This window comes from Lepidothrix coronata, unplaced genomic scaffold (genome assembly GCF_001604755.1).
Source record: "Lepidothrix coronata isolate B3197 unplaced genomic scaffold, Lepidothrix_coronata-1.0 Scaffold7, whole genome shotgun sequence".
Classification (NCBI taxonomy): Eukaryota; Metazoa; Chordata; class Aves; order Passeriformes; family Pipridae; genus Lepidothrix; species Lepidothrix coronata.
The window spans coordinates 10,018,886-10,043,312 of NW_016690187.1; the positions used below are offsets into that span (position 1 = coordinate 10,018,886).

Consider the following 24,427-nt stretch of genomic DNA (forward strand, 5'->3'; position numbering starts at 1 on the left):
CTGTATTAACTTCTAGTCTTAAACTTATACTCTTAACTGAGGAAAAGGGAAAAAACCAGGCTCAAACTAGGAAACAACTCTTTACTGATGAAAACAAAGCAAGACAGATGGAAGTAACAGCAGGAACAGTCTGAATACTGTTCTACTAATCAGTAAAAGAGTTACTGACAAGATTCAGCATCACAGAAGAAGCCTTCTAACACATCTCATATTGATATGAGTCACCTGTGAAATACCAGAAAAAAGACCAAGTGATATCAAAGAGTCCAACTTTCAGGTTCAAATGTATGGGTATGTTAGAAATGTATGAACTTGTACTAACAGTCTGGGATACAGACACCTCTTTCCCGGGGGAGCGGAAGAGAATAAGCAAGGGGACTCTTAGAGGGACTCTATAATGCCTTCAATTTAGCTGTACATTCATACCTCCATGCCTTTAATACCACAATCTTGACACAGATTTAAAGTTTGAAAATGCATGAAGCTACTGAGGCTTAGGGTATGAGTTTTCTCAGGGTTTCATAAGAAAATGTATGCATACAACACTGTTACTATGTTTGAGAACATACAATCAGAGAGCACAGTGCACCGATGAGGTAGAAATAAATTTACCACACAACATGGTGTTCAGTTACAGGTATGTGGCCTATACATACTGTTTCATACTGAATTTAAATTAGGTATGAATGGAAAAAGTTCTTTTCTATTTAAAAAGTTATCATCAAATACTTCTTGTTTATTCTTCCAGACAATGAATTTAAAAATAAAATTACTATTTAATAAGCAATAATCACAGATTTAAAATAATTAAAATCTGCTTGTTACTCAGTTAAGGAACAATTACATTGGTTCTTCATTACCATGATGGACAAACAAGATCACACCTGGGCAACCTGTTAAAAAAAAGTTTGGGTTCATATTTGCTGCCTGATGTATTCTCTGTTTTAACATAATGATTTCTACTTAGAAATAGGCACCATAAAACTGCTGTTCACGCCATTAACATTTTGAATATTTGCAGATTAAGACTGTATATAATTAAGAATGCATGATCCACATGTATACAAGATGTCACTGAAGCCTTTTTAAAAGATATTTCAAAGTGGTCTAAATACTCATTCCTTCTCCAAAACAAGTACTCATATAAGATCAAAGGTAACTGATGATAACTGCTGAGGTTACTATGCTTTAACTAAATTTCATCCACAATGCATATTCAGTAAATTTTAAGTGCAGGAACTTAATTTGCTGAGAAAATATCTTACCAATATTAACAGGCAGCTACTGCTCTTATTGCAGATCATGCACAGGAAACAGTAGAAATACCCTTTGGAAGTAGTGTTTCCCACCTTATCACCACTTTGAATATATAACAGAAATACTTATCTGACTCTACAGCAGCTTGTCTCAAATCATCACGTACAAAGAAATGGTCAAATAGATGGGGCAAGTATTGGCAAAGAAAAGAAACCAAAATGACTGTGGCTGCATTAAGATGGTTTTATGTTTTGGCAAAATAAGAGAGATTGCAAGTGCTGTAGTTGTGTTACACAGATGGCTGCAAAATGAGAAATATGGTTCTGAGTAAGGAAAAATTAAAACCAGAAGTAATGCAAAGTCTGTAGACATTGTCTTTTATTAGACCAACTAGGACTGAGGAAAAAGGGAAGTACACTACCATTCATACACACCCTTCTTTAGAAAAAGCTGGAAGAGCCCAGAAGTTGGACTTTTCCAGTTTGCTGTTGTCCCAAGACATTCATTCTACTTTAAACTTGCAAGTTTAAACAACTCCACGTTATTGTAGTTGCACTTCAAATTTTAAAGTAAAGCACTTCTGCCAAACAATCCCGTACACTGTAACCTCATACTATTCTAATCAAGTAATTGATCTTGACTCCTTCTGAAGCTTAATTATTCAGAATACAAGTACTGAGCAAAGCAACACGCCAAGGAAGGTGACGTACCTAGATCCAACAGCACCATCTCCGGAGTCCTGGCTCCCAGCCTCGCTTGGCGTACTCACGGATTTGGAGGACGGAGAGGTAGGAGGAGGGACTAAATAGTGAAACAGACAGGTATCCGCTGTTACTACTCGCAGAGGTGGCACAGCTTAGGATGTTTTCAAATTAATTTAAAATGAAGTATTAAAAAAAAAAGTGATGGCAAACAAAAAAAATACATGGATGAAAATGAACAGCAGAAAGAGAGGGGAAAAGACAATGTTAACAATTCATGCTGGACTTTCATGCAGTTGTTTGGCATTTATGCATCTGGGGCATACAAAAAAAAAAACATGGAGCGAAAGACATTTAAGAGAAAATGAACTGAAAAAATATCTTTAAACTGAACTTTTGACAAATGATGACATCGATTTTCAAAGGGTAATTTCCACGAGATCACGTTGCTTAAACATAAAAAAGGATAGTTGTTAATACAGCTTTGACATCAGTCTTTGTTAAAAATTAGACAATGAAAGTGTTAAATTGGCAATGTTGTTTCAAAATATATGATCACTAAAACGTGGACCAAAAAGTGTCTTTGTCATGCAGCATGCAGTTATTTTTGTTCTAGTTTGAATCAAATCCACATAAATCTTGTGTCTTACAATAAAGTTTCTAGTGTTGGGTTTTGAGGATGATTTTCTTTTTTTACTTTACAGTAAACAGTCTATTATTGCTATACCGAAACTTTTTCTTAAGAGTCAGTTCATTTTCAGCATACAGGTGAAGACTGCATTCACACTTTAAAAAGGAACATGTTTTTTGCAACTGATATTAGTGAATGATATCATGCAATCTGATACAAACACAAAGTTATTTTGACATTTCTTTCAACTTTTTTTAGAAATAGCCAAATCTATTATTTAATGAAACTTAGGGTTAATACTTAAGAATCAGGGGGTGTGTTGAAGCTACTCATATGCTTCATTTTTCAGTAATATGTCAAACATTCACTGTTTAGGAACCCTTAAAAAGTACCTTTAATCTACAGAACACAAATTACATACATAAACTGGTATCTACTCTGTCAAGGGTCAGGCATAGGAGAACTCTGAATTTAGATCTGCAAGATTGCTACAGAATTTCCTGAAATCACAAGTATATTGTGAATTTGAGAGAATTTTTCCATCCCATCCCAAAACAGAGACATGACTCTGGCTGAAAAAAATTCTCCCCTAATTTTATAAAACCCACAGTGAATTCCTCAATTTTTTAAAAAAATTCATTTTTCCAACAGGAGAGAAATTTTTTATAGGTTTAGAGTTATATTTTGTTAATTCACACATAAACATACTCAGACTTCATATTTATATAAATAGTGATGTATATTCTTCAACTCCTTATCGCCATGCACGATTAATTTACCCCAAAGGAAACGCCCACAGGCCCTTCTATCGCTTTTTTTGTGCGTTACCAGGCGCGCTGAGAGAAATTCTGAGGTCGCAGGACGCGCAGCCCGAGGAACCGCGCCCAGCATTGGTGCTGCACCGCCCTCTTGTGGGGAAAGCCATTTTCGGGAGAGCCTTCCCTAACTGAGGGGAATCCCATTGAGAGACCAACATCTTACGAAAAGAACAAATGAAATTTCACCTACCCCGACAGACGATTCAACTACAATACCTTCTCGAAAGTAATTCTGGTTCACTAACTTATGGTTTCTTATATAAGAAGTACAGTAGATATCAAAATCATACTGACATTGCTGTGGTCCCTCCTCCCATAGGAGAGCTCTCTCTCTCTCTGGCAGGTAACAGGACAGGAGTTGTCTTAGGAATGTTTAATACAATGTTCTGTGAAGGAATCTAACCTCAAGGTATCCACCTCCACCGACAGTGCCAGCACAAGCTTCCTGCACACCAAGCAGCTCAGCCATGAGTTACCTTCAGCTCAGGGACAGGATCACTGCACCTGCCAGTATCCAGCCAGCAGAAAAGGAGCCTGTGCCTTAGGCATGCTAATTGCGAGGTACCAAGGAGGATATATTAGCTTGATTTAGGATCCACATCAGATCTGGTTATCTTGAAAGGGAACAGAGTGAATCCCCTGCAAACTTTCCACTGAAGGGTGTGGTTAAGAGATGCTCAGTGGAATTAACCACAACATGCAGGGCTGTGCACCAGTCTTGGATGTCAACACTCCCAAGCTCTTCGTGAACAGCTACTCTGAACCTACGCAATGATTTGCTTTGAGGACTGACTATTCTGTGGTTTTTGGATCCTCTCACAGATTTGAAAAAAACCAATAGCCATACAAGTTTCTACAAAAGTCTTATCAACTGCCTTGGCAAAACTTTATGCAAGGGAAGTGTTCAACCATTAGTCTAGCAAGCAAAATCAGTAGTAGGTCAGAACTGATTACTTAAAAAGTTGTATGCCAGTGCTAACATAGCCCAAATGCACTCTCTCAACAATGCAAAGAGTTCAAATTACCAGAAATGACTGCTGCGGCTGTTGGAATGGAACCAGCAGTAAGAGTGTTTATTCCATGCTTGCTTTTGAATGCTTGAGGATTATGCAAAAGCAATTATGAAAATATAATCACAGATATACTATATCCATAAGAAATTATTATTAGTTATTTACAAACCCAGTTGAAATAGAACCTCACCAATGAGCCAAACTGACAAGCTTTAAACCTCTTCAATTTCAGAGTTAGAGACAAAAAGTGGAGTTGAATTATCACACTCTGCTTTCATCTTCCAGAGCAATGTGTCTACGTAAAGGCAAAAATCAACAACCAATATGCTGCACAGGTATCAATCATCACCCTTGGTAGTTAATTTTTATACTCAGCCTTGCTAACGCTCCATCAAAGTCAGTCAGGCAAATGACATAAGAAAAACAAGGGCGTAAAAGATACAGAAAGGAAACATGCCAACTCCAAACAAAAATACTGGCACTAAAATTTGGCATTATGAAAAAGAGTAAGGAGAAAAAGTACAGTAGAATAATGTGCAGGAAAAATAGGGGGGGGGAATAAAACACATACATGATATTTATATATTTTATCTAATATACTTCAAATAACACACTAAGGGTAAAACATGTATTTTACAAAAGAGTGTTATGTAATGTGTACTGAAGCACATCACTTGGCATTTATAACAAAGACCATGAGGACAAATTAGTATTAAAATCAGACATGTACACTCCCCCAAAAAAGTGGCCAGAGAATCTTTATTTTAGATACGTAAATACCTCAACCCTAACCAAAACAAATAAACAAACCACCACCACAAAAAAAAACCACCAACACAACCCCTCCCAAAAAAACAAACAAAAAAATCTCAAACATTCATCTCAAACAAATATTAACATTCCTACCAATGGGAGAGTCAGGTGTTAACCCCATGCTCTGAAGTAATGCTTCAGCTTCTCTTCTCTTCTTTTCAAGATCAGATTCTTCTTGTACAGGAAGAACTTCTTTCTTCTGGTCAGTCTAAAAGTGATTCAATAATTAAGTTATAGCATTTAACCTTTCATTTATTTTGAGACCTCATAGGGCTTTTTTGTTCTTCTGAAACCTATCATCATACAGGTTAAGTATTTGACTCCAGTAATTCTGATGGTCCTTTTTGTAGATAGACAGGAATAACAAAGTTCTGTAGCTTTGGTACTGTCTTTAAAAGACATATATAAACATCTAAAAAGTTTGCCACAATGAATAACACTTCATAAGATTAAGAATACCTTTTTTTTACACTAATGCTAAGCACTGTAAAATGCAAAGACTGAAGAAATAATATTATGTATCTGTGTATGAAAGTGTTTTAGAGACATTGTCATATTGTTACAATTTTGAAATTACAATGACTGTATCAAGGAAAAGTAGTTTTCTTTAAGTTGTGTTATTATCTGCCAGATTTAAAAAAAAAAACACTCAAAACCCTACACCTCCTCCTCTTTAATTTAGACATAAGGCAAGCTCTACTGTAAAAGATGCTGAACACTCTGTATCTTTCCACAATCATTTAACTGCTTTTTTAAAAAGCAATTCCCAAATTTTAGAGCAAGTTCTCAGCTGCTAAGCTATTGCATCACATGTGGAATCTCAGATACAGGCAATACATTGTTACAAGATCATTAGAACATAATTTGAGATGTTTCCCTCTCCTTTTTGTCTGAACCATGTAGTTGGCAGCTGTCCAGTCTTCAGTCATATCCTAATTTAGAACACCAACCAGATTATAACCAAAACACAGAGAAGTCTTGAAAAAGTATCCCCAAAAACCAAAACATTCCAGCAAAAGTTTCTTTTATAAGGCATAATCTCCATTCAGGAGAAACAGCAATAAATCTCTGATTCACATCCTTTAGGAGACAGAAATCCAGAAGACAATATTAACAAACCAAGTCTAACACACAAGTGTTAGACTTACATCCTGAGTGCTGATCCGACTTTAAAATTCACCCTATAGATGGGTCAAAGAGCACAAGACCGTAGCACAGTATTTGTACCATGATAATACTGATGGTCAGACAATCCATATAGACATCCTGTGGACTGTACTTCAGAAATTAGTTAACACCACTCCAACTTATTAAGCAGAGCTTTCAGGCAATAGTTTACAGTGATTTAATTAATGATGTTACATGCACAAAAGTAGTTTTAGAAATGAGTGTAGGATTAAAAAAGCCCAGAACTAATACATAACATCATATGGACAATTCTAAAGAAAACAGCAGGTGTTTGCTCTCCTCAGACAATGGAAGTACTACGTTTGTACTGGCACCAGCCATTAAATAGACACTCCCTGAACTACACGTAGCAAATGATCATGTGAACCTAACCTTAAATTTTGGGCAAGTTACATATGCAAAGCCAAACTTCAAAGTGAAAATTATTTCTTACTTCTTTTTTCTTTCTCTCCTCCTCTCCTAATCTCCCCTGGCTGGTGGGTCTGAGACACAGGATTCCTGCCAGAGCAAGGGAAGGGATTTGCTCCTCTCTGATTTGAGCCAATCGCTGCTTCTTGCGCTCCAACTCCGCCTTCAGCTCACTTTTGTCCGACATGGCTGAAATGCTGATCAACAGAAATCACATCACTGTTTGGGTTTTGTTTTGGTTGTTTTGGGTTTTTCGTTTGCTGAGGTTTTTTTAAGAGAGCAGCTTTCCTTTAAAGAAGCTATCCTTAAAGAAATTACACTAGCTTACCACAACCAGAAACCTGAAAAGTCAGTAATATGAAAAAGAGTAATAATTGAAAAAAAAAATCACTTTCCTATTTCCTTTTTTCTTTCACTTAACACATTCTCAAGGGATTGATTTAAAACAGACAGAACTATGACATGGTGACAGCATCCATTCTTAAGGTAGTTCTGATGCTGTTTGAAGGAACTACTTTGAAAGAAACATTAGGTACTGAAGACGGGAGTATTTGATTTTGCCATAGGATTCTGTACAGCTACAGAGCCAACTGAGACTGAAAACAGCAAGGAGAGCATTAAGACAGTATTTATCTTTCACTTTTCACTTCAATAGCTAAATATTGGCACACTACAACTTAGTATGTAAACTATATATACTTCTACATACCACTGTATGATTCAAAATATTTATTAAGAGATTTAGTAGCATTACTATAAACTACAAGACAATGTAAGTACAAGTGTGATGGTCAAAGAAAACTATAAAATATGTGTATTATCAATTTTTGTCCCCAAACTTTTTGTACACTGTTAAGAAATTGGTAGATCATTTAAAGACAAAAATGCTACAAAAAGTTTTGCTATATAACTAACTCAGATACAGAGGAGAAGGTCAACAACAAAAGGTGGGAAACTCCCAAACTTAGAACTTAAAAAAGATTTAGCATACAGGTATGAAAAACTGTGTGAACGGACTAAATGGAGACCAGCTTAATTTTACTGTTTTTAAGCAAATCTAAGTCTGAAAAGAAAATGTAGAAGTGGTTCTACAACAACTGAGCGGTTCTACAATAAATGCTTTTTACACTAAGCTTGACACCGAGGACACAGGATTATGCATTAGTAATATAACTACGCACTAATTCAAAATTAAGAATACCTGCGTTTGCATTGCACACCTAAGCACAGACAAGAATGCAAAATGCTGCAAGCCTCATACGTCTACCAGTACTTAAATGTTTACAGAGGACACGAATATGTCCTCTGTAAACATTTAAGTACCAATAAATAAATACTCTACGGTCGGCTTTCTTGAATGGCATTCCCGTGTCACTCTGGCACAGCAGCAGGAAAGCGCGCTGTCACACCGCGGGTCCCCGCCCCGCCCACCTAGAGAAAGGATTCCCGAGGAGCGAGAGGGGCGCCCGCCCCGCCCCGCCTCGGGCTGACAGCGGCACGAACCTGGTGCCGCCAGAACCAAAGCACCCATCCCAAACCCCATGGGGGCCGCACCGGGGAGCGCGCCCGGCAGCCCCAGCAGGGTCCTTCCCCACACCCGCGGCCCAGGAGGCGGCGGCACTCCCCGGTCTCTCCCCCTCAGGGAGCCCCGGCCAGGCCGCCCCCAGCCCCACCCTGCCGCTCGGCCCTCGCTCCGCAGGGCGAGCCCCAGGGAAGGAGCGTTCGCTCCCCCTGGGCAGCAGCGGCCCGAGCGCGACTCGACCCCCGCACCTGCCCCACTCCGGCCCCGCTCCGCCGCCCCTGCGCCCCTTCCGCCGCCGCACAAAGGCGCCGGCAGCGGGAGGGCGGCGGCCTACGGCGAGCGCCGAAGGACAAACCAGCTCTGACAGCGTTGCGGGATGCGCAGGAACTTACGGGAATGCGGAAGGACACGGAGACCTGTTCAGGAAGACACCCAAGGCGCTACTCAGCGAGCGATCCGAAAGCAATTCACACGGGGAACGAGGGCGAAGAGAGGCGGGGACGGGGCGCTTCCCGGGCCCGGCACCGCGCCCCTCCCGCGAGGCGGGGCTGGAGAAGACTCTCGGAGAACAACGACGCCCGGCATGCAGCGCGCGCCGCCGGGCGTGACTCGGCGCCGGCGCCCCGCCGCAAGGGAGAGTGGCGCTGTCGCGCGTTGCATGAAGGGAGCTGTAGTCTTTCTGTGGTGCGGACGCTCGGCTGTCCAGGCGCCCGCGCCTCACGGGGCCCGGGCGGGATCCACTGGGCGGGGCTGCGACCTCTCCGTCGGGGTTGGGTCACGGGGCAAGGAGGGACCAGCCACACTCCCGTCAGTGAGGACCCACCTTAGCCCAGCCATCTCAGCCCACCCCTGGCAGTGAGGATCCACCTTAGCCCAGCAGCCTCAGCCCACCCGCGTCAGTGAGGATCCACCTTAGCCCAGCCGCCTCAGACTCCGCCTTGCCGATCAGTGAAACGAATCGCGTCGGTGCGGGCACTGGTTGAACTGTAGGGTTTTCTCTGCGGGCCAGGCGTAGGGCCAGTGCCGTAATGACTTCAGTGAGCTGGGGATGAGAGCTGTAAACGCCTACTGTGCCCTGAGCGTCAGGCGAGGGACAAATGGCCCGCGCAGAGGGTGCCGTGCGGGGTGTCCCGCCGTGGCCTTGGGCTGTCCCGGGGACACGGCGCTGTCCCTCACGGGCGTCGTGCAGGAGTGAAGTTACACCTCGTTCGGGTACAGCTACAAACTGGTAGCAAGTGCCGTTGCTCTTCCCCACTCCTCCTAAATAAGTATATTGTCACTTGCGTCGTGTGGAAACCTATATCAAAATCTTTCACCTGTTTTTTTAACTGCTGGGCTGGTGCTGCTGAATGTATCTCACTGAAGTGCGTGACACCTCAGCCTGCTGATCTTCCTGAACTGTGGTTTCCAAGGCAGAATTAATATGGATGATTCTTATAGTTCAAGTGGAGTGTGTGTTTTCAACACCCTACAAAACGAAGCTTTTGGAAGCAGTAACTATTAACTCCATAGCAGGTTAAATTTTCTGCTATTGCAAATTGGAATAATTTATTTGCAATCACTGGATCTACAAATAGTTGTGCCTGGTGAGTATTTCTTTTGAACTCGTCCTGACAAGCACTGGAAAAAGGCCACGTTTGCAATCAGCCTTTGTCAGGCTGCAATTCTGCTAGGTATCATAAACTGAACAGGTTGGTTGGTACTTTGCTGGGAGAGCTGCCAGGAGAACTTCAGTTGCTGCAGGAATCAGTGTTGATTATTTAGTCTTCCATGTGAGTCAGGGTTCACACTGTACCTTAAGAAAATTTAGAGAAACTGTCTGTTGTCTAGATGGCTTCTGATCATTGAATAACCTCCATACATTTTGTGAGAGTATGGGTGTTACCATTCAGAGAAACTGTTACATGAAAGTGTCAAAGAAAATTGTATGATGTGCAAGACAAGAGGTTGCATCTTTCTCCAGAGATGGAAATAAGAAGAGGATAGTAATGAACTTCCACTAACATCTGTCGTCCTTGAATTTGTTTGCCAGAATTTTCTCGTACCACTTAAAGTGATGTGTGCACCTCAGAACAGGAATCTGTGTTTTATTTCTGTATTTTACTTTATTTCTTGTCTGGCTATAAAATATTAATTTTGCATTTGATGCTTTCCAGCAATGTTTTTTAAGTTTACATTTAAAATTATGAATGTAGGAACCAGATATCTCACATTTCTAATTCATTTAGCCAATTACTTTTTGGTAATTGATCTTCAATACTGAAGTGTATTTCTTGGTCCTGAACCTACATATATATGCTAAAGGTCATGTTATTATTTTTTACATTAGTCCTTCATTTTAGAACACAGAAAATAGAATAGCTAATTTTTGCAGCAGTGACATCCCCCTTTTTCTTTGTAAATGATAGCTGTAGTTTTCAAATAACTCTACCTGAGTCAGTTTAGCAGTGACACAAACACTGACAGGGTACTAACTCTGCACAAATAAATTTGTGGGGGCTTAGCAGTCATGGATCTCACAAGTAACAGCAGTTTCAGTTTAAGTAAGCTGGTACATTTTTCATCAGCTGGAAGGCATGAGGTCTATGTTGGGAGGACGGGTTGGAGACAGCACACAGGTTGTAGCTGTTCACAAGTGAGCGTTTTCTTCCAGCCTCAGCTTCCCGGTGGTGGCATCTTTCCGTGTAGCAAACCCCAATTTTATAATGGCCTGTAAGAATGTGGATCAGTTACACTGTGAGGTGAACTCTTTCAGCACCCAGCACTGGGAAAACAGCTTATAGGGGATTTTATACACCCATCCTGTGCATTGGTTCTTGGATGGTCACAGCTTGGTTAAGACATGAACACCAGAGTTAATAGTGATTGTGTACCCATGTAAACAGAACTAGTGTATTACTGAGAAGTTATTTTGAGACATGTAAAAGAATGATAAAGGTGCATCAGGTCTCTGCTGCAGGTGAGCAGGAATCCAGACTAAGCAGAGGAAGATACCATTTGATTCAGAAGAGTCTCTACTTTTGTTTTTTTGGAGAACATTAGACTCCTCTGCTGACAGAATCATAAGGGTAGAGAGCAAAGGCAACTGGGCCATCATCTTGCTCTGTCACCTCCTTGTGCTGCTGAGGAACAGTGATTTGCTCTGGAGCATGAGCCCAAGATCTGTGCTAGAGAGGGTAGTTTCTTCCTCAAGTAACTGCCAGTGCTGTGCTGTCCTCTCTGGAAGTACATGAGTCTAGGAAAAGGCAGCTGGCCTACCTTTCTCCATTGAGGGTCCCTTTTTTCCCCTCATATTTCAGGGCAATTAAAAGTCCCTCCTACAGACTTACTGGAATTGAAATAATCAGGAAGATTTTATTTCATGATATAAATATATAACTTTTCTAATATCATTTGTTAGTCTGTGCTTTTGCTTAGAAAATTTGCTGCATTGCTAATATTAAGTTTCTTTCCCCTTCCCTGTTCCTGCTAGATGGACATATTTTTTTTCTGTTGTATCACAATAAGGTGGTAGTGAATGGGTCCTTTTTGAGGATTACAGAAAATAAGGTTACCAGCTGAAAAATTCCAGGTTCTCCTTCCTCAGTGTGGTCTGTGTATGGTACTCTCTTCTTTTTTTTCTATTACGTGGTTAAGAGAGGAGATAATGACAGCTTCCTAAGGGATCCTGTAATGCACCAAAACCTGCACTAGCTCTGGTGTTAGGAGAGAATATGAGAACTGCCAAGAGATCAGACCAAAGGAAAGGTTTTAAAGTATGTTGTATGCCAGCCTATAGTCTACCCTCAGTTTGAGCACCTGTTTCCCATTAATCTTTGTGGAAGTTTTGTTGAGAGGGGAGAATACGTTGGAACATTTGTTAAGATGATATCAGAGTTCCTTTTATATGAATTAGTTAGTGTTACTAGCCAAAAAGATAATAGGATAAATAGGAGAGAGAAGGTGTTAACTTTTTTCAGGGACTTTATTTAACTTTGCATTAGGATTTAATTATTTTTCTGTATGTAAGCAAAAGGGATATCTTATATAATCATAAAATATATTTTAAATTAGAATTATTATGAACTAAGGGACACTAAAATACTACATTTTACTTAAAGTCAATGCACTTTTCATCCAGTGACATCAAATTATCTTGTTCTGGAAATGTTAAATAATTGCCAGATCAAGTGCTTAATTATTATTTACAAATGAAATAAGAGCCTTAAAAAGACGAAGTGACAAGACCACAGAGATTAGCATTTAGGATTCCTAGCTTCTGATATTCTATTCTTATCATGAAGTAATATTTATTCTGCTGTAACTGTTAACTGGAACAGTTAAATTTTAATCTTTTCACATTGTTATGAGAATTAGTTGAGTCACTGATTCACAGCATCAGTCAATTCTATTTGATAAAGACTGGTGCCATGGAGTCATTTTACTGCTGACAGAATTGTAAGTAAAGATAGAATTTGTTCCTTTTCTGTATCTTTGTTAAGAAACTTGCTGTGTGTGTTCCTATGAAAAAATTAACAGAAAAAATTTTAAATTCAAACCATAAAATTCCTAAACATTATTTGGATAGCTAAACCCATCTACTTGCTAGCATAGGACTAATTTTAGTTTAATGTTTTATTCTCCAACTGGATTTCCTTTTTTTAATTTATAGATATGTTTTCTAGAGAAGCACGTCATATCGTATTAAACTGTTGATTATATTTTTTAATCAGGATTAATTTTTTCTTTCTACTTTGCTTGACCTAAATTTGGTTACATTAATATCCTGTTATTTAATCTATTTGACAAATGTTTTGGTTTATGTTTTCTTTTGAGATAGTCTGATCTATGCAAGTAGTTTAGTTTAAAAAATAACCTTTTGAACAAAAGGAATCCGCTTAGGTTTGAATGGTACATCTTTCAATGCCTTTGACTACATTAGCACATGTGTTTTCAGACAGAAAAAGAGAATAAACCTGCAAAAGGCCTTTTGTAAGGCTTGTAAATGGAACATATATGTGTGAACTTGTAGAGACCTAAGTAAGTGTACATCTTTCCCATGACATGTGATTTTGAGACTCCAGAAAACCATAAAACAGTGAAATGCACACGTTTTCTAATGGTAGAAATTTCAACAGCTGTTTCTTTCAGTTCTTTAAAGGCTGAGAGAAGTATACAATTTTCAACAAGTAAAGTCTATTTTCCTGGTATGTGTGTGTATAAGTGGATACTCTACTGCTGGCAAATTTTTATTCAATAACTGCTTTTAAACATAGGCATCATCACCACGGGTCTTGATGGCTGTTAGTATTCAGATTTCTGTTGAGTCAAATCTGTTGTTCCTGTCAGAAAAAGTTTTCTAAGAAATGAGCCTGTTTGTCTTAGAGAAAGCAGTTTGTGGTGTTGTTTTGTTAAATTTGCTACTGGAATCTCTTCTCTCTGGAATTTTTAACAGGAGATTAGACAGCTATTACATGTTAAAGAACACTTATTCTGCTAAAGCAGATTGGACTAGATCTCTGATGTCCTTTTCAAGTCTGTATTCTGAGAGTGCTGTGAGTACAGAAAGAAAAAACAGCCAACTCATATAATTTTTCTCATGGAACATCTTGTGAAACAGCCATCTGGACTTTTCTGTGGCTTTAGAAGTTTACAATCAAAATCTGCTACTCTGCAAAAAAATAAATAATTTGAAAAAATTAAATTCTTCAATTACATTATACTTGCAGAAAAAAACTTATAAAATTTAAACTTTTTAAAATAATATTAAATATATGTTTATAATTGGGGACTTGCACTTATTTTACAGTAAATAGAATATGTTCAAATATTCTTCTGGAAAAAATCTACATGTATAATTTGGCATTTCTTATTCTGCATAACATACACAAAGCACCATCTAACCTGTTAAATTTTTTTATAGCGCTATGACAAAAAGTAAACAGCACTGGTTTTGTTAGTATTGTGTATGCCAGTAATGCTACCAAGCTCTAACACATTTACAGATCTGTTTTTATGAGCAAAATGTATTTACAGCTGGTATTAAAGTCAGTGGAAGTATGTGCTATTTAAGCAATATTGTCATTAATCAGGAAAATTATTTTTAATTTCACTATAGTTATAGCGAATTATATCTTTCTTGCATTCATTCCCCTAAAGATGCCTGCAATTCAGAAGTGAAACAAAAAGCCCATTATAGAGGCTGGCTTAAATTCACTGTATATATCCACTGACAGTTACTGATCAGCTGTTGTGATTTATTTATGACGGCCATTTAGAGTCCAAAAAAAAGTAAAAATACAGATCTATGAGATTTTGTAATTTCCTGGTTTTCGTTTTTATGTTTAGTGATAAATCTAGCATTTTGTAGCATTTCTTTCTCTGAGAGAAAAACCCTTGTGGCTAGTTCATAGAACAATTCATCTTAAAAGGACCATTTTCGCAGCTCTTATCCCTGCTCTGGAATTGTGGGGCAAGTGACTGCAGTCATGTCTTGAATTTCACCTTGGTGTCACAGGAGGAAGAGTGGTGTTTTGCCACCAGTAGTTTTTGCCACTGGTTACTAGGTTACAGACCTATCTTTATTTTTGATTAGTCTCAGTTGTTTAGTGTGTCAAATTAACCATATTTATTTCAATAGCAATATTTCTTACTGCTAAAGCTCTGTGATTTGATATTTGAAAGGAAGCCTTTTGAATGGAAGGCATCAAATATAATTTGGAGTGTTATTAAAATCCTACCTGCATGGCGTAGATCATAACTTCATTACTAACAAAGAAATCAATACAGAATCATATCCGAGTGGTTTTTGAGCTTTTCTTCCTGCCACATATCAGAAACTGACACTTACCCTTGTGATGCAGGTATAAAGTAAGGATGGCAAATCCTATCCAGTTTTACAGGAGTTAATTCAAAATCAGTCACAGATACTCAAGTGACGGTTAAGAATTGCCCTTCAATCTCCTAGTTCCATGATCGATTCAGAAGAACATACTAGTTTTCTTAAATATCAAATAATATTTAGGAGTAAACATTTTAAATGACTGCAAAGTCTAAATTTGTGAGGTTAAAAGATTATCTCCACAGGGTGGAAATTTCTGCAGGCCATTGTTTGAACTCCTGAAATGTACTAGAGCAAATTTCATACTTATTTCCATTGAGAAGGCAAATTACTTTTCATAGAAAGGGATCAAAAGCATCAGAGTGGATATGGTATGTTAATAATAGGAGGTGGGACAGTGGGGGTAGAACTGATGGGACACTTACGGTTCAAGGAATTCAGCACTTTTCATTTATGCTGGAAAAAATGTAAATTATGTCACCCTCGCCTCCTAGTGCAAAGTTATCAGACAGACATCACTAACTGATATCTCTGCCATTAAAATGAATGGAATGTTATTTCCTTCTATTTATTTCTTTTGGAAATCTTCCAATATCTTATTGCAAATGAAACAAAAATCCACATATAATGGTGTAAGAAACAAAGATTTGTCTGTAGTTTCAGTGCTGGATTATTGCTGCTCTGTCTCAAAGCTAATTGAAATCCAAGATGTTTGTATCAAAGCTGTAATGAGACACTGGCAAATACCCTTCTGCCCCACTGGAAATGTAATCTTTCTATTGAACACTTTGTCCTGGAAAACTCCATCTGCAATAGGAAGAGGCGTTTTGCATTTGAATCCAGGCGGTCACTCTTTGGCTCAGATGATACAGTGCACACTCCACCTGCCTGTACATGAAATCGATCCTTTACTGCCTTGAACATGACTATGCATTTTTTACACCTAATTATCTTCTTGTTTCATATAGATGAATTTGGAATGCTAACACTATCACCCCTTTTTGAGCTTTGCATACATCAGTGAGACAACTCTCTGAAAAGCCAGATATTCCCTACGTAGGAATACTTTTAAAATACTCAGTTGCATTTCTTTACTACGTAAAACAGAATAAGATCACAGCGTTTCATTTATCAATAGAATGTTTCATAACATTTTCCTCACTTGCAGCAGTAAAGCAATAGTTCTGTGTATAGTTACTCAAACTTGTAGACTTCTAAACAGCTGGAGACTAAACTAGGTATTCAACGTTTTGGTTGTTTTGCTCATAAATAATGCCATTGACTTCAGTGAAGAGAGGCAACATAAAATTGAGGGGCAGTTGCAGTGTGTTCACTCTTAAGTGTTAAAACTTCCATTACCTTTGGAAATGTGACTTGTTTTTTGGTTTGTTGGGTTTTTTGGTTTGGTTTTTTTTTTAATATAAGATGAATTGCACTGAGTGTATGTACAAAATCATTATTTCCTTCCTTCTTTTGTTTTGACATGAATATATGCTCTTAGAGTTTTCATTTCACATCAAGTGTGTAGGTTATTTGTACAAAAAATGGGAAGAAATCTCTAACTATGGAAGGGATAGTGTGAAAGGCATAAATAGCAGCTAGTCTCTGCAGGTATGAACCTGTTCTTATTTAAATCGATGAAAATTTCAGTGCCAACTGCAGTAAATGCAGGATCAAGTCCTCAGCTCTTTCTGAAAATCAATTAGATCCATTCTTATTAGGTTTTCATGCCTTTGAAAATCTATCTCTAAATTACTGAGGGAAACCGATCAATTAGATTTCCGAGATAATTTTATTAAAATAAATTCCACAAGGTTCTGTAAAATGAAAAGAAATGCTTAAATTTACTGGCTTTTTATTTATCCAAAAAGAGTGAGCTATATCTGAGATTGTCAAATCACCTTGTTTTATTTGCTGGAGCATGTAGGACTTAGAATGCTGGTGTGACTCTGTGTATTATGAATTGTTTCTGCACTGGAAAGAATAGTGCTGGTGGTAAGAAGCTAAGTGATTAGAAATTGCTCTGTCAGGCCTTGGACTGAAATACCTTTTAAATACACTTTTTATATGGTGCTGTAGCAATTGAAAGTTCTGATTCAGTGCCTGCTAAGAAAATACTGGAAATGCTTTTAGAATTTTCTTAGCCAACTAAAGTTTAGTAATAGTGGATAACAAAAAATATAATTATTAGGAAGATTAAGCAATATTTAATGCAAAAAACTGTGGCTTGTTCTGATTTGTATCTGTTTTGAATCTTCCATTGTTCACAGGAGGTTCAGTGGTGGCTGAAGGGTACATGACACGAGCTGCCAGGTGGTACAGCGTAAGGTTTGCATAAAGGTAATTTTTCCATGTCTCCCATCTTCATCTGCTGTCTTTCAGGTGCAATAACCTATTTCTTTAAACTGTGTTACTGTTTTTTATATATATGTGTGTGTGTGTATATATATATATGACCATGATGTCATAAAATGTCATGTTATACATTATGCCACACTGCACTGTATTTACCTAGAGAACATAATATTCTTTTGAAATCTTACCTAGTTATATAGCTTTTACAGATTTAAAATTGCAACATTAACATTTCTGTTATGCAATTAAGCTATATTTTAATTGAGATATAAGACAATCTATTTATTATTATAATATAAATTAAAATTATGTAAGTGAGGTAATGTATCAATACATGCATATAGTATGTATGTTAGCATGCACAGTTCATATAATAAAGATATTGAGGTTACTACTAGTTTTATTTAATAAATTCAGATAGTGAGTCAAGTCAAAAGATGCTCTAAATACCGTACAACTTAACAAAAACAAACTTCAGTAGGAACTTCAAAACAAAGAAGATTGGAAGTGGTATTTGAGGTGTTACTATATCATACTTACTTATAGTTAGGAGGATAAAAATTAAATGAATGGAAATAAGGAACTATTGCATTTGCCAACTGTATCAGTACATATTTGAAAGCCTGATCCTCAAAAACTACTGAGTGCATTCTCTTCTGACTAAAAATGGTAAAAATGTAACTGTTAGCCTGAGAACAAGCCTGAGAAGTATTAACCTAGAGATAATTGCTTTAAAAAGTTATTTTAAGCTAATGAAAAGAAGATCATAGAAGAAAAGTGCCATTTCAACCATGTAAGGGTAATAATACCAGCTAATGCAGGAATGTGTTCTGGCAAAAATAAATAAGCATTGCAAAACCTGATATGGCCAGTATGGAATACAGAAATTTAGCCAAGTGAGTAAGCATCAAATGAAGGATTATCCCTACTTGTGGAGAATCCATTCCAGCAAGAAATTGAACCATGGACTACTGCGTCTGAAATTCGTAAGACTCCCTAGAGAGCTAAAAGGGAATCTGCAGATTCTGTCATCAGTATGCCAAAGATCTCTGCGCTGTACTGTGGTGCACAAAGGTAAATGTTCCTGAGATTTCCCTTTTTAAAGGACTTCTTTCAGAATAGTAATCAAACCTCAATGTTCTGAGTTTTTAAAACTACAGCTGAGTTCTCTTTGCTGTTGCTTTGTATGTGAATGCAGGAAAGAAGTTCTGATTTTCTGAAGGTTCTAAAATAAGAGCAAAAATATTGAGATATTCTGAAATGGCTTGAAAGGTAAATAGAAGGTTCTAAAATGTTACCAAATGTGCAGGCTAACCACAGAGAAAGAGAAAGGATAAGCATTTAAAGCAAAATATTTTATTCCATATTTAGCTTGAATTGGAAAGAGACTGTCCAAAGCAAATAAAAGAAAGACAACCAGATGTGCGAAACTATGTGTCAGGAGACTGGGGAAGTGTGGAGGATGAAACTTCTGAGATTGCAATATAAATATGTTAGGAATAAATTAGAACTGACTTTGTACTGCAGGAGCTGCCAAAATGATGATGCTAGACTATATTGATGCAGGAACATCCTATATGTGTTGTACATATCTCAAACAACTTCTAGAACATCATGCTAGACCACTCCAGAGCAAAGAAATTATCCATGGATAGTGAGTTGAAGAGAGAAAAGATTTTTATATATCTTTGTTAATATGGTATAGAGAATAGAACTGCTGAACAAGAAAATGACAAACTGGGTATTCTTAAGATTATTAACTGTATGAGCTAAAATGAACACCAAGAATGATAATGACCTCAACAGTCAATTATGGGTGTTCAATAGTTCTAAAAAAACCCACCCTAACACATCTCAAATAGACACACTTAAATGGACACATACAAAATCAATAATCTCCTTAAAAACTGTGGTGAAAAGCACAACTGTCTTTTACTTGGACACCTGTTTGGTTTGGAAAAGGATCACGTTATGAGATTCTGCCTCTGGCCTCGAGAAATAATGTGATTTGTAGAATCGATACTACGAAAGACTTTACGATTTTACTGGATTTTTGTAGCTTTGTGTTCTGTATTTCTCCTTCCACATGTTCAGATGGTAGGCTCCCTACAATGTTTTATACTTCTCATATCATCTGGAAACCTGTGACAGATATTTTTTTTATTTTAGAAACACTTGTTTGCTGATTCATTCTGCAAGCCTTCCCATCTTGATTTTGATTCAATCTTGTGTACAGCTGCATAAAGATGGTGAACTAGGGTCTATCATACACAAAACTGTTCTGAAGAATCAAGAGATTTTAGCAGAATATCCCAGCAACCAGAACTGTGCAGATGAGTCCACTTAAGATATGGTTAAATACTTTTTGCCAACCTTTAATGAAAAACACTGTTGTAAAGCTGACAACAACAGCTAAGAAATATAAACATATATTTAAGTCAATGAAAACTAATTAGATGAGCTCTCTGACATCAATGTGATTTGATTATAAATACAGAAAGGAAGCTTCATGTTTATGAAAGCTTTTCCAGTGACATTGTAATGAATTGCAGCACATCTTTGCCCCTGCTTTTTGACCCGGTGAAACACAAAAAAAATCATTTTGTTTATTCTATAACAAATGGCTGCATGTGTGTGATAACACTGTAATAAACAGCATTGACTTGTGGAATGTTAAGCACACTTTCTCAATGAGATTTTTCATTATTTCAAGCAAAGCAGATGTATTCATAATTTCATCTTTGGGTGGATATACAAATACTTTTACTGTAGAAATCTAGGCTTAAGCCCCTTAGACCTTCAGTCATACAACTCAGTTGAATTCAATGCACTGGACATTTTCTGCTGTCCTTAGTGAAAAGCTTTCTTCTTATTATATTTGTATTACTGATATAAATTGGCTCACGGGTCGAGCACAGAGGGTAATAGTGAATGGGGTAACATCAAAAATTAATTACTACCATTTAAAAGCAGAGTTGGTTCCATCAGTGCATACAAAATGATGGCAACATAAAGTTGCCCTGCTAGTTAATTCATATGAAAAAAATGTGTTCTTTCTACAGTATATATACATGTATGTATGTATGTATATATGTATGTACCTGCATAAACTTTCTCACAGGTAGACACACACAATAGTCAAGGTTCTTGTTTTCAGAAAAACTTTCAGTCTTACAAGATTTCTAAGCTATTCATGTAGAATCTGTAGGTCAGGAGGATACACTTTAAAGAAAAAACTTTTTGCTTCCAGGAAGAGGAATGGAACTTTCTAATTGTGAAAGCCAGCTACCTGTGCCTTTCTACAGTTGCTTATGCAGTTGGAGGTCATTTATTAGGCCATTATTAAATCTGTCATTTAAAAGTCGAAAATAAAAACCCAAGAGTTTGGCAAAAATAATAGATTTAGCATGTACTCTGTTTATAAATAACTTTTTTTTAAGTGTTAAAGTTAATCCATAAATTCTGGATCATAACAAATGGTAGTTTCAAATGCTAGCTTTTAGATGTCTTAAATTACCTACTGCCTGTGGCAAACCCCACCATTTTAGGTGCACCTGTATGATGCGTAGCCTATTACAAGATTTTTACTTACACAGCATCAGAAGCTGTTTTGAAATATCTGAACTTCAGAATGTTTGTCTGTCTCCTACAAAGTAGCTAACACCAGCTGGCCATGTGCATGTGTGTTTGTGTGTGCATGTACCTGCACTGCTGTGCGTTAATTCTTCCATTCGAAAAGATGTCTAAACTCACCGTAGATAGGCAGAATTCCTTCCTTTAGCTACTCTTCACAGGAATGAATTGGTTAAAAAAGCCAGGTATGCAAATATTGTCTGATTTTCCTTTTCAAATGACTGTGTTACTGCACTATCCTTAGATCAACAAAAAGTGTAATTCTACTAACAAAAAACTGACATGAGCCAAGGGGAATATTTTGCTGTATTGAGTTGTGGAAGCTAGTATACATTTAAAACAACCAAACAAAACCAACCAAACAACAAAAGATAAATAATGTGAAAGGAATAAAAAGTGTGGTATTTCCCTACAGTCAAGGAACTTTTGGAATATATGACTTCACTTAACATTTGTCCTTTTTCCTTCTTCATATTGATAGTTTGATTACTTGTGAAGTACAGGCATGTTTAAGGAGCTTTTATGCATAAACTCTGAAGTTACTCATGTTTCCTTAAGTTAATATTTGATGTGTATAACTAAGTCAGACTTTAATTTCTTGTGTGTTAGAGATATGAGAGAGCCTCAAACGCACAGGAAATAAAGTAATCCTGCATTTGGGTCACAACAAGCCCATGAATGCTACAGGCTTGGGGAGTAGCGGCTGGAAAGCTGCCTGGTGGAAAAGGAGCTGGGGATGCTGGTCAGCAGTCATCTGAACATGAACCAGCAAGTGCCCAAGCAGCCAAGAAGGGCCAACAACATCCTGGCCTGTGTGAGATATAGTGTGGCCAGCAGCACCAGGGCAGTGACTGTCCCCCTGTACTCGGCACTGATGAGGCCACGCCTGGAATCCTGTATTCAGTTTTGGGCCCCTCGCAACTAAAGAAAGACTTTGAGGTGCTGGAGTGTGTCCAAAGAAGGGCAACGAGTTTTAATACTTGGAAATCTCAATCTAAAAGGAAGTACCTGTCTTGCTTTCTGTATGTTTCCTCCAGTGTCCTCCAGTATATTTAACTTTAAACTATGTGCTGGTTTCAGCTGGGGTAGAGTTAATTTTACTCCCAGTGGCAGGTGTGGGGCTGTATTTTGAATTTGTGCTGAACACAGGGGTGATAATACAGAGATGTTTCTGTTGTTGCTAAGCAGGGCTTACACAAAGTCAAGGCCTGTTCTGCTTTCTGTGCTGCCGTATTGGCAAGGAAGCTGGGGGTGCATGGGAGGCTGGGAGGAGACACAGCTGGGACAGGTGACCCCACCTGACCACAGGGATATTCCAGACCGTATGACATCATGCTCAGTATAGAAAGTGGGGGAAAGAAGGAGGAAGAGGGGATTTTTGGAGTGATGGCATTTGTCATCCCGTGTAACTAGTTGTTACATCTGATGGGGCCCTGCTCTCCTGGAGATGGCTGAACACCTGCCTACCATGGAAAGGAGTGAATTAATTAATTTTTTTTTGCTTTGGAATTGTAAAGCAATCATGGCATTCAAAAGCAATATTTATCTCAGAGAGTAGCAGCCTCTTGAATGGAGAACAACTGTAAAAGTTGCCTACCTGTTTACTTCACCTCATTGTCCTTCCATGTCATTCTGAATGATCCACAGACCACCTGCCTATATGCAGATAGGGTTGCATATTGTATGGGAACCTCAGCTGTGAGGTTTTTCATTGCAAAGGTTTTTGATAAAAATCCACTAAGTGACAATGAGCAGATAAGCTTGTTTTGTGAGACTATCCATGCTTGTACATTTGAGTTGAGGAGCGTGAAAAATTACTAATATACTCCAGGCATCTTTGACACCCAAGTATTTGTTTTGTGGTACAAAAGTCTGTGTGTTCCAAATACAGAAGAAAATATACCTAAATCAAGTATGTCAGGAATTATGTTTGGAAGTACTGCAGTGGTTTATCTCTACTACACATTTTGTGTCTCTACCAGAAACTGGAGTAGTTCTTCAGTCCAGGTCTGAATACTCAGTTGCCTCTGGCAGTGGAGAAAGCCAGACCTACTTGGTAGATCACTGCTACAGCCAGGCAGAGAAAGAGGAAAATGGGACGGAGTCTGCCAATCAAGAGCCATTTGATGAGTTGTCAAATGAAACTATGTCAGAATGAACAGCCTTTTGCCAGAGATATGTTGGTCATACAAAGCAAAATCAATGTGGAAGATCTGATTAACCAGTGACATTTACATAATCAATTGATGTAGCACCATTTGACAACTCTAAATTTCCAGTTGTATAGATGACTGATGCAGATGACAGTGGAGGTGGAAGAAGGCATTATATACTTTTATAAACTCGTATTTACCTTCCATGTACTTTTTACCCAGTATGAAACAACACACAGTAATAGTCTTGAAAATATTCTTGCAGTGTATATTCATTTATATTTTATTATTAAGTATAGGAGCAATGTTCTTGTCATTTTGCAAAAATAGCTTAGTTAATATAAAAATATCTCAGTTAATAAAGCAGCAGCCTGGAAAGCTGGGAAGTTGCCAGCAAGATTTCTGGTTTTCTGCATAAAATCCAGTTTGCATTTTTTTTCATATTCTATAGGAAAACACTATGTTTTTCACTAGTTTTCACTGATACTGTGTATATATTGTTGCATACACGTTTTCGTTTTCATAGGCACTTTTTCCTTTCCTCTCAGAAAGGCTCTCCCGGTTATATTGCAGTTAATCATGACTGGTTGGTTGCTTTTAAAAAAATCTCATTGGACAAATTCCTGTGTTGGGTCAAATTAGGATATGATGTTTTGTCTTTCTGATCAGTCTGTATCATTTCAACTCCCTGACTTGTGCTGCAAGTGTAGAAAAAAATTGAGGTAAAGAACTGCTGTCAGCTGCTGGTAGTTTTGTCTCAGTCCTGCACTGAACCGTATGAATGAATGAAATGGCCAAAAGAACTACTGGAAAGAAGGCGAGCTGTTATCCTGTTAGGAAAGTCAGTTTTATTCTAAGTCTTTACAAAACTAAAACATAGTTTATTTTTCAGATGAAATTGTGAACATTTATGTGAGCTCATATCTCAAAGACGTTCTAAAGCTGCCTTTGTCCTATATAGGATAGGTTTATATTGTATTTTGTAGGGATAAATGTGAACTTGCTCTGTCACTGCACTGAGCCTGTTGGACTCTTTTTGCAACACAATAAATATGGTGACAGTTTGAGCTAGCAGTGACAAGCCCAAACTTGAGCTATTAAAGTTTTATCTTGGT

At 37.9% G+C, this 24,427-nt stretch overlaps 2 protein-coding genes across 2 annotated transcripts in view; one reads left to right on the forward strand and one right to left on the reverse strand.

Annotated features, from left to right (window-relative positions):
- DYNC1I2 (dynein cytoplasmic 1 intermediate chain 2) overlaps positions 1-8,920 on the reverse strand; it is a 29,022-nt gene extending 20,102 nt beyond the window's left edge. Inside the window, exons 1-5 of the mRNA XM_017834249.1 lie at positions 8,744-8,920; positions 6,855-7,026; positions 5,327-5,441; positions 4,433-4,504; positions 1,968-2,058 (exon numbers count right to left, since the gene is read on the reverse strand). Coding sequence (XP_017689738.1) covers positions 1,968-2,058; positions 4,433-4,504; positions 5,327-5,441; positions 6,855-7,016 — 440 coding nt within the window. The 5' untranslated portion in view covers positions 7,017-7,026; positions 8,744-8,920. The remainder of the gene's footprint in view (positions 1-1,967; positions 2,059-4,432; positions 4,505-5,326; positions 5,442-6,854; positions 7,027-8,743) is intronic.
- A 126-nt stretch (positions 8,921-9,046) lies between these two features.
- The window catches only part of METTL8 (methyltransferase like 8), an 84,536-nt gene continuing 69,155 nt past the window's right edge, over positions 9,047-24,427 (forward strand). The window contains exons 1-2 of the mRNA XM_017835684.1: positions 9,047-9,937; positions 17,442-17,511. The gene's annotated coding sequence lies outside the window, so the exon portion shown is untranslated. The remainder of the gene's footprint in view (positions 9,938-17,441; positions 17,512-24,427) is intronic.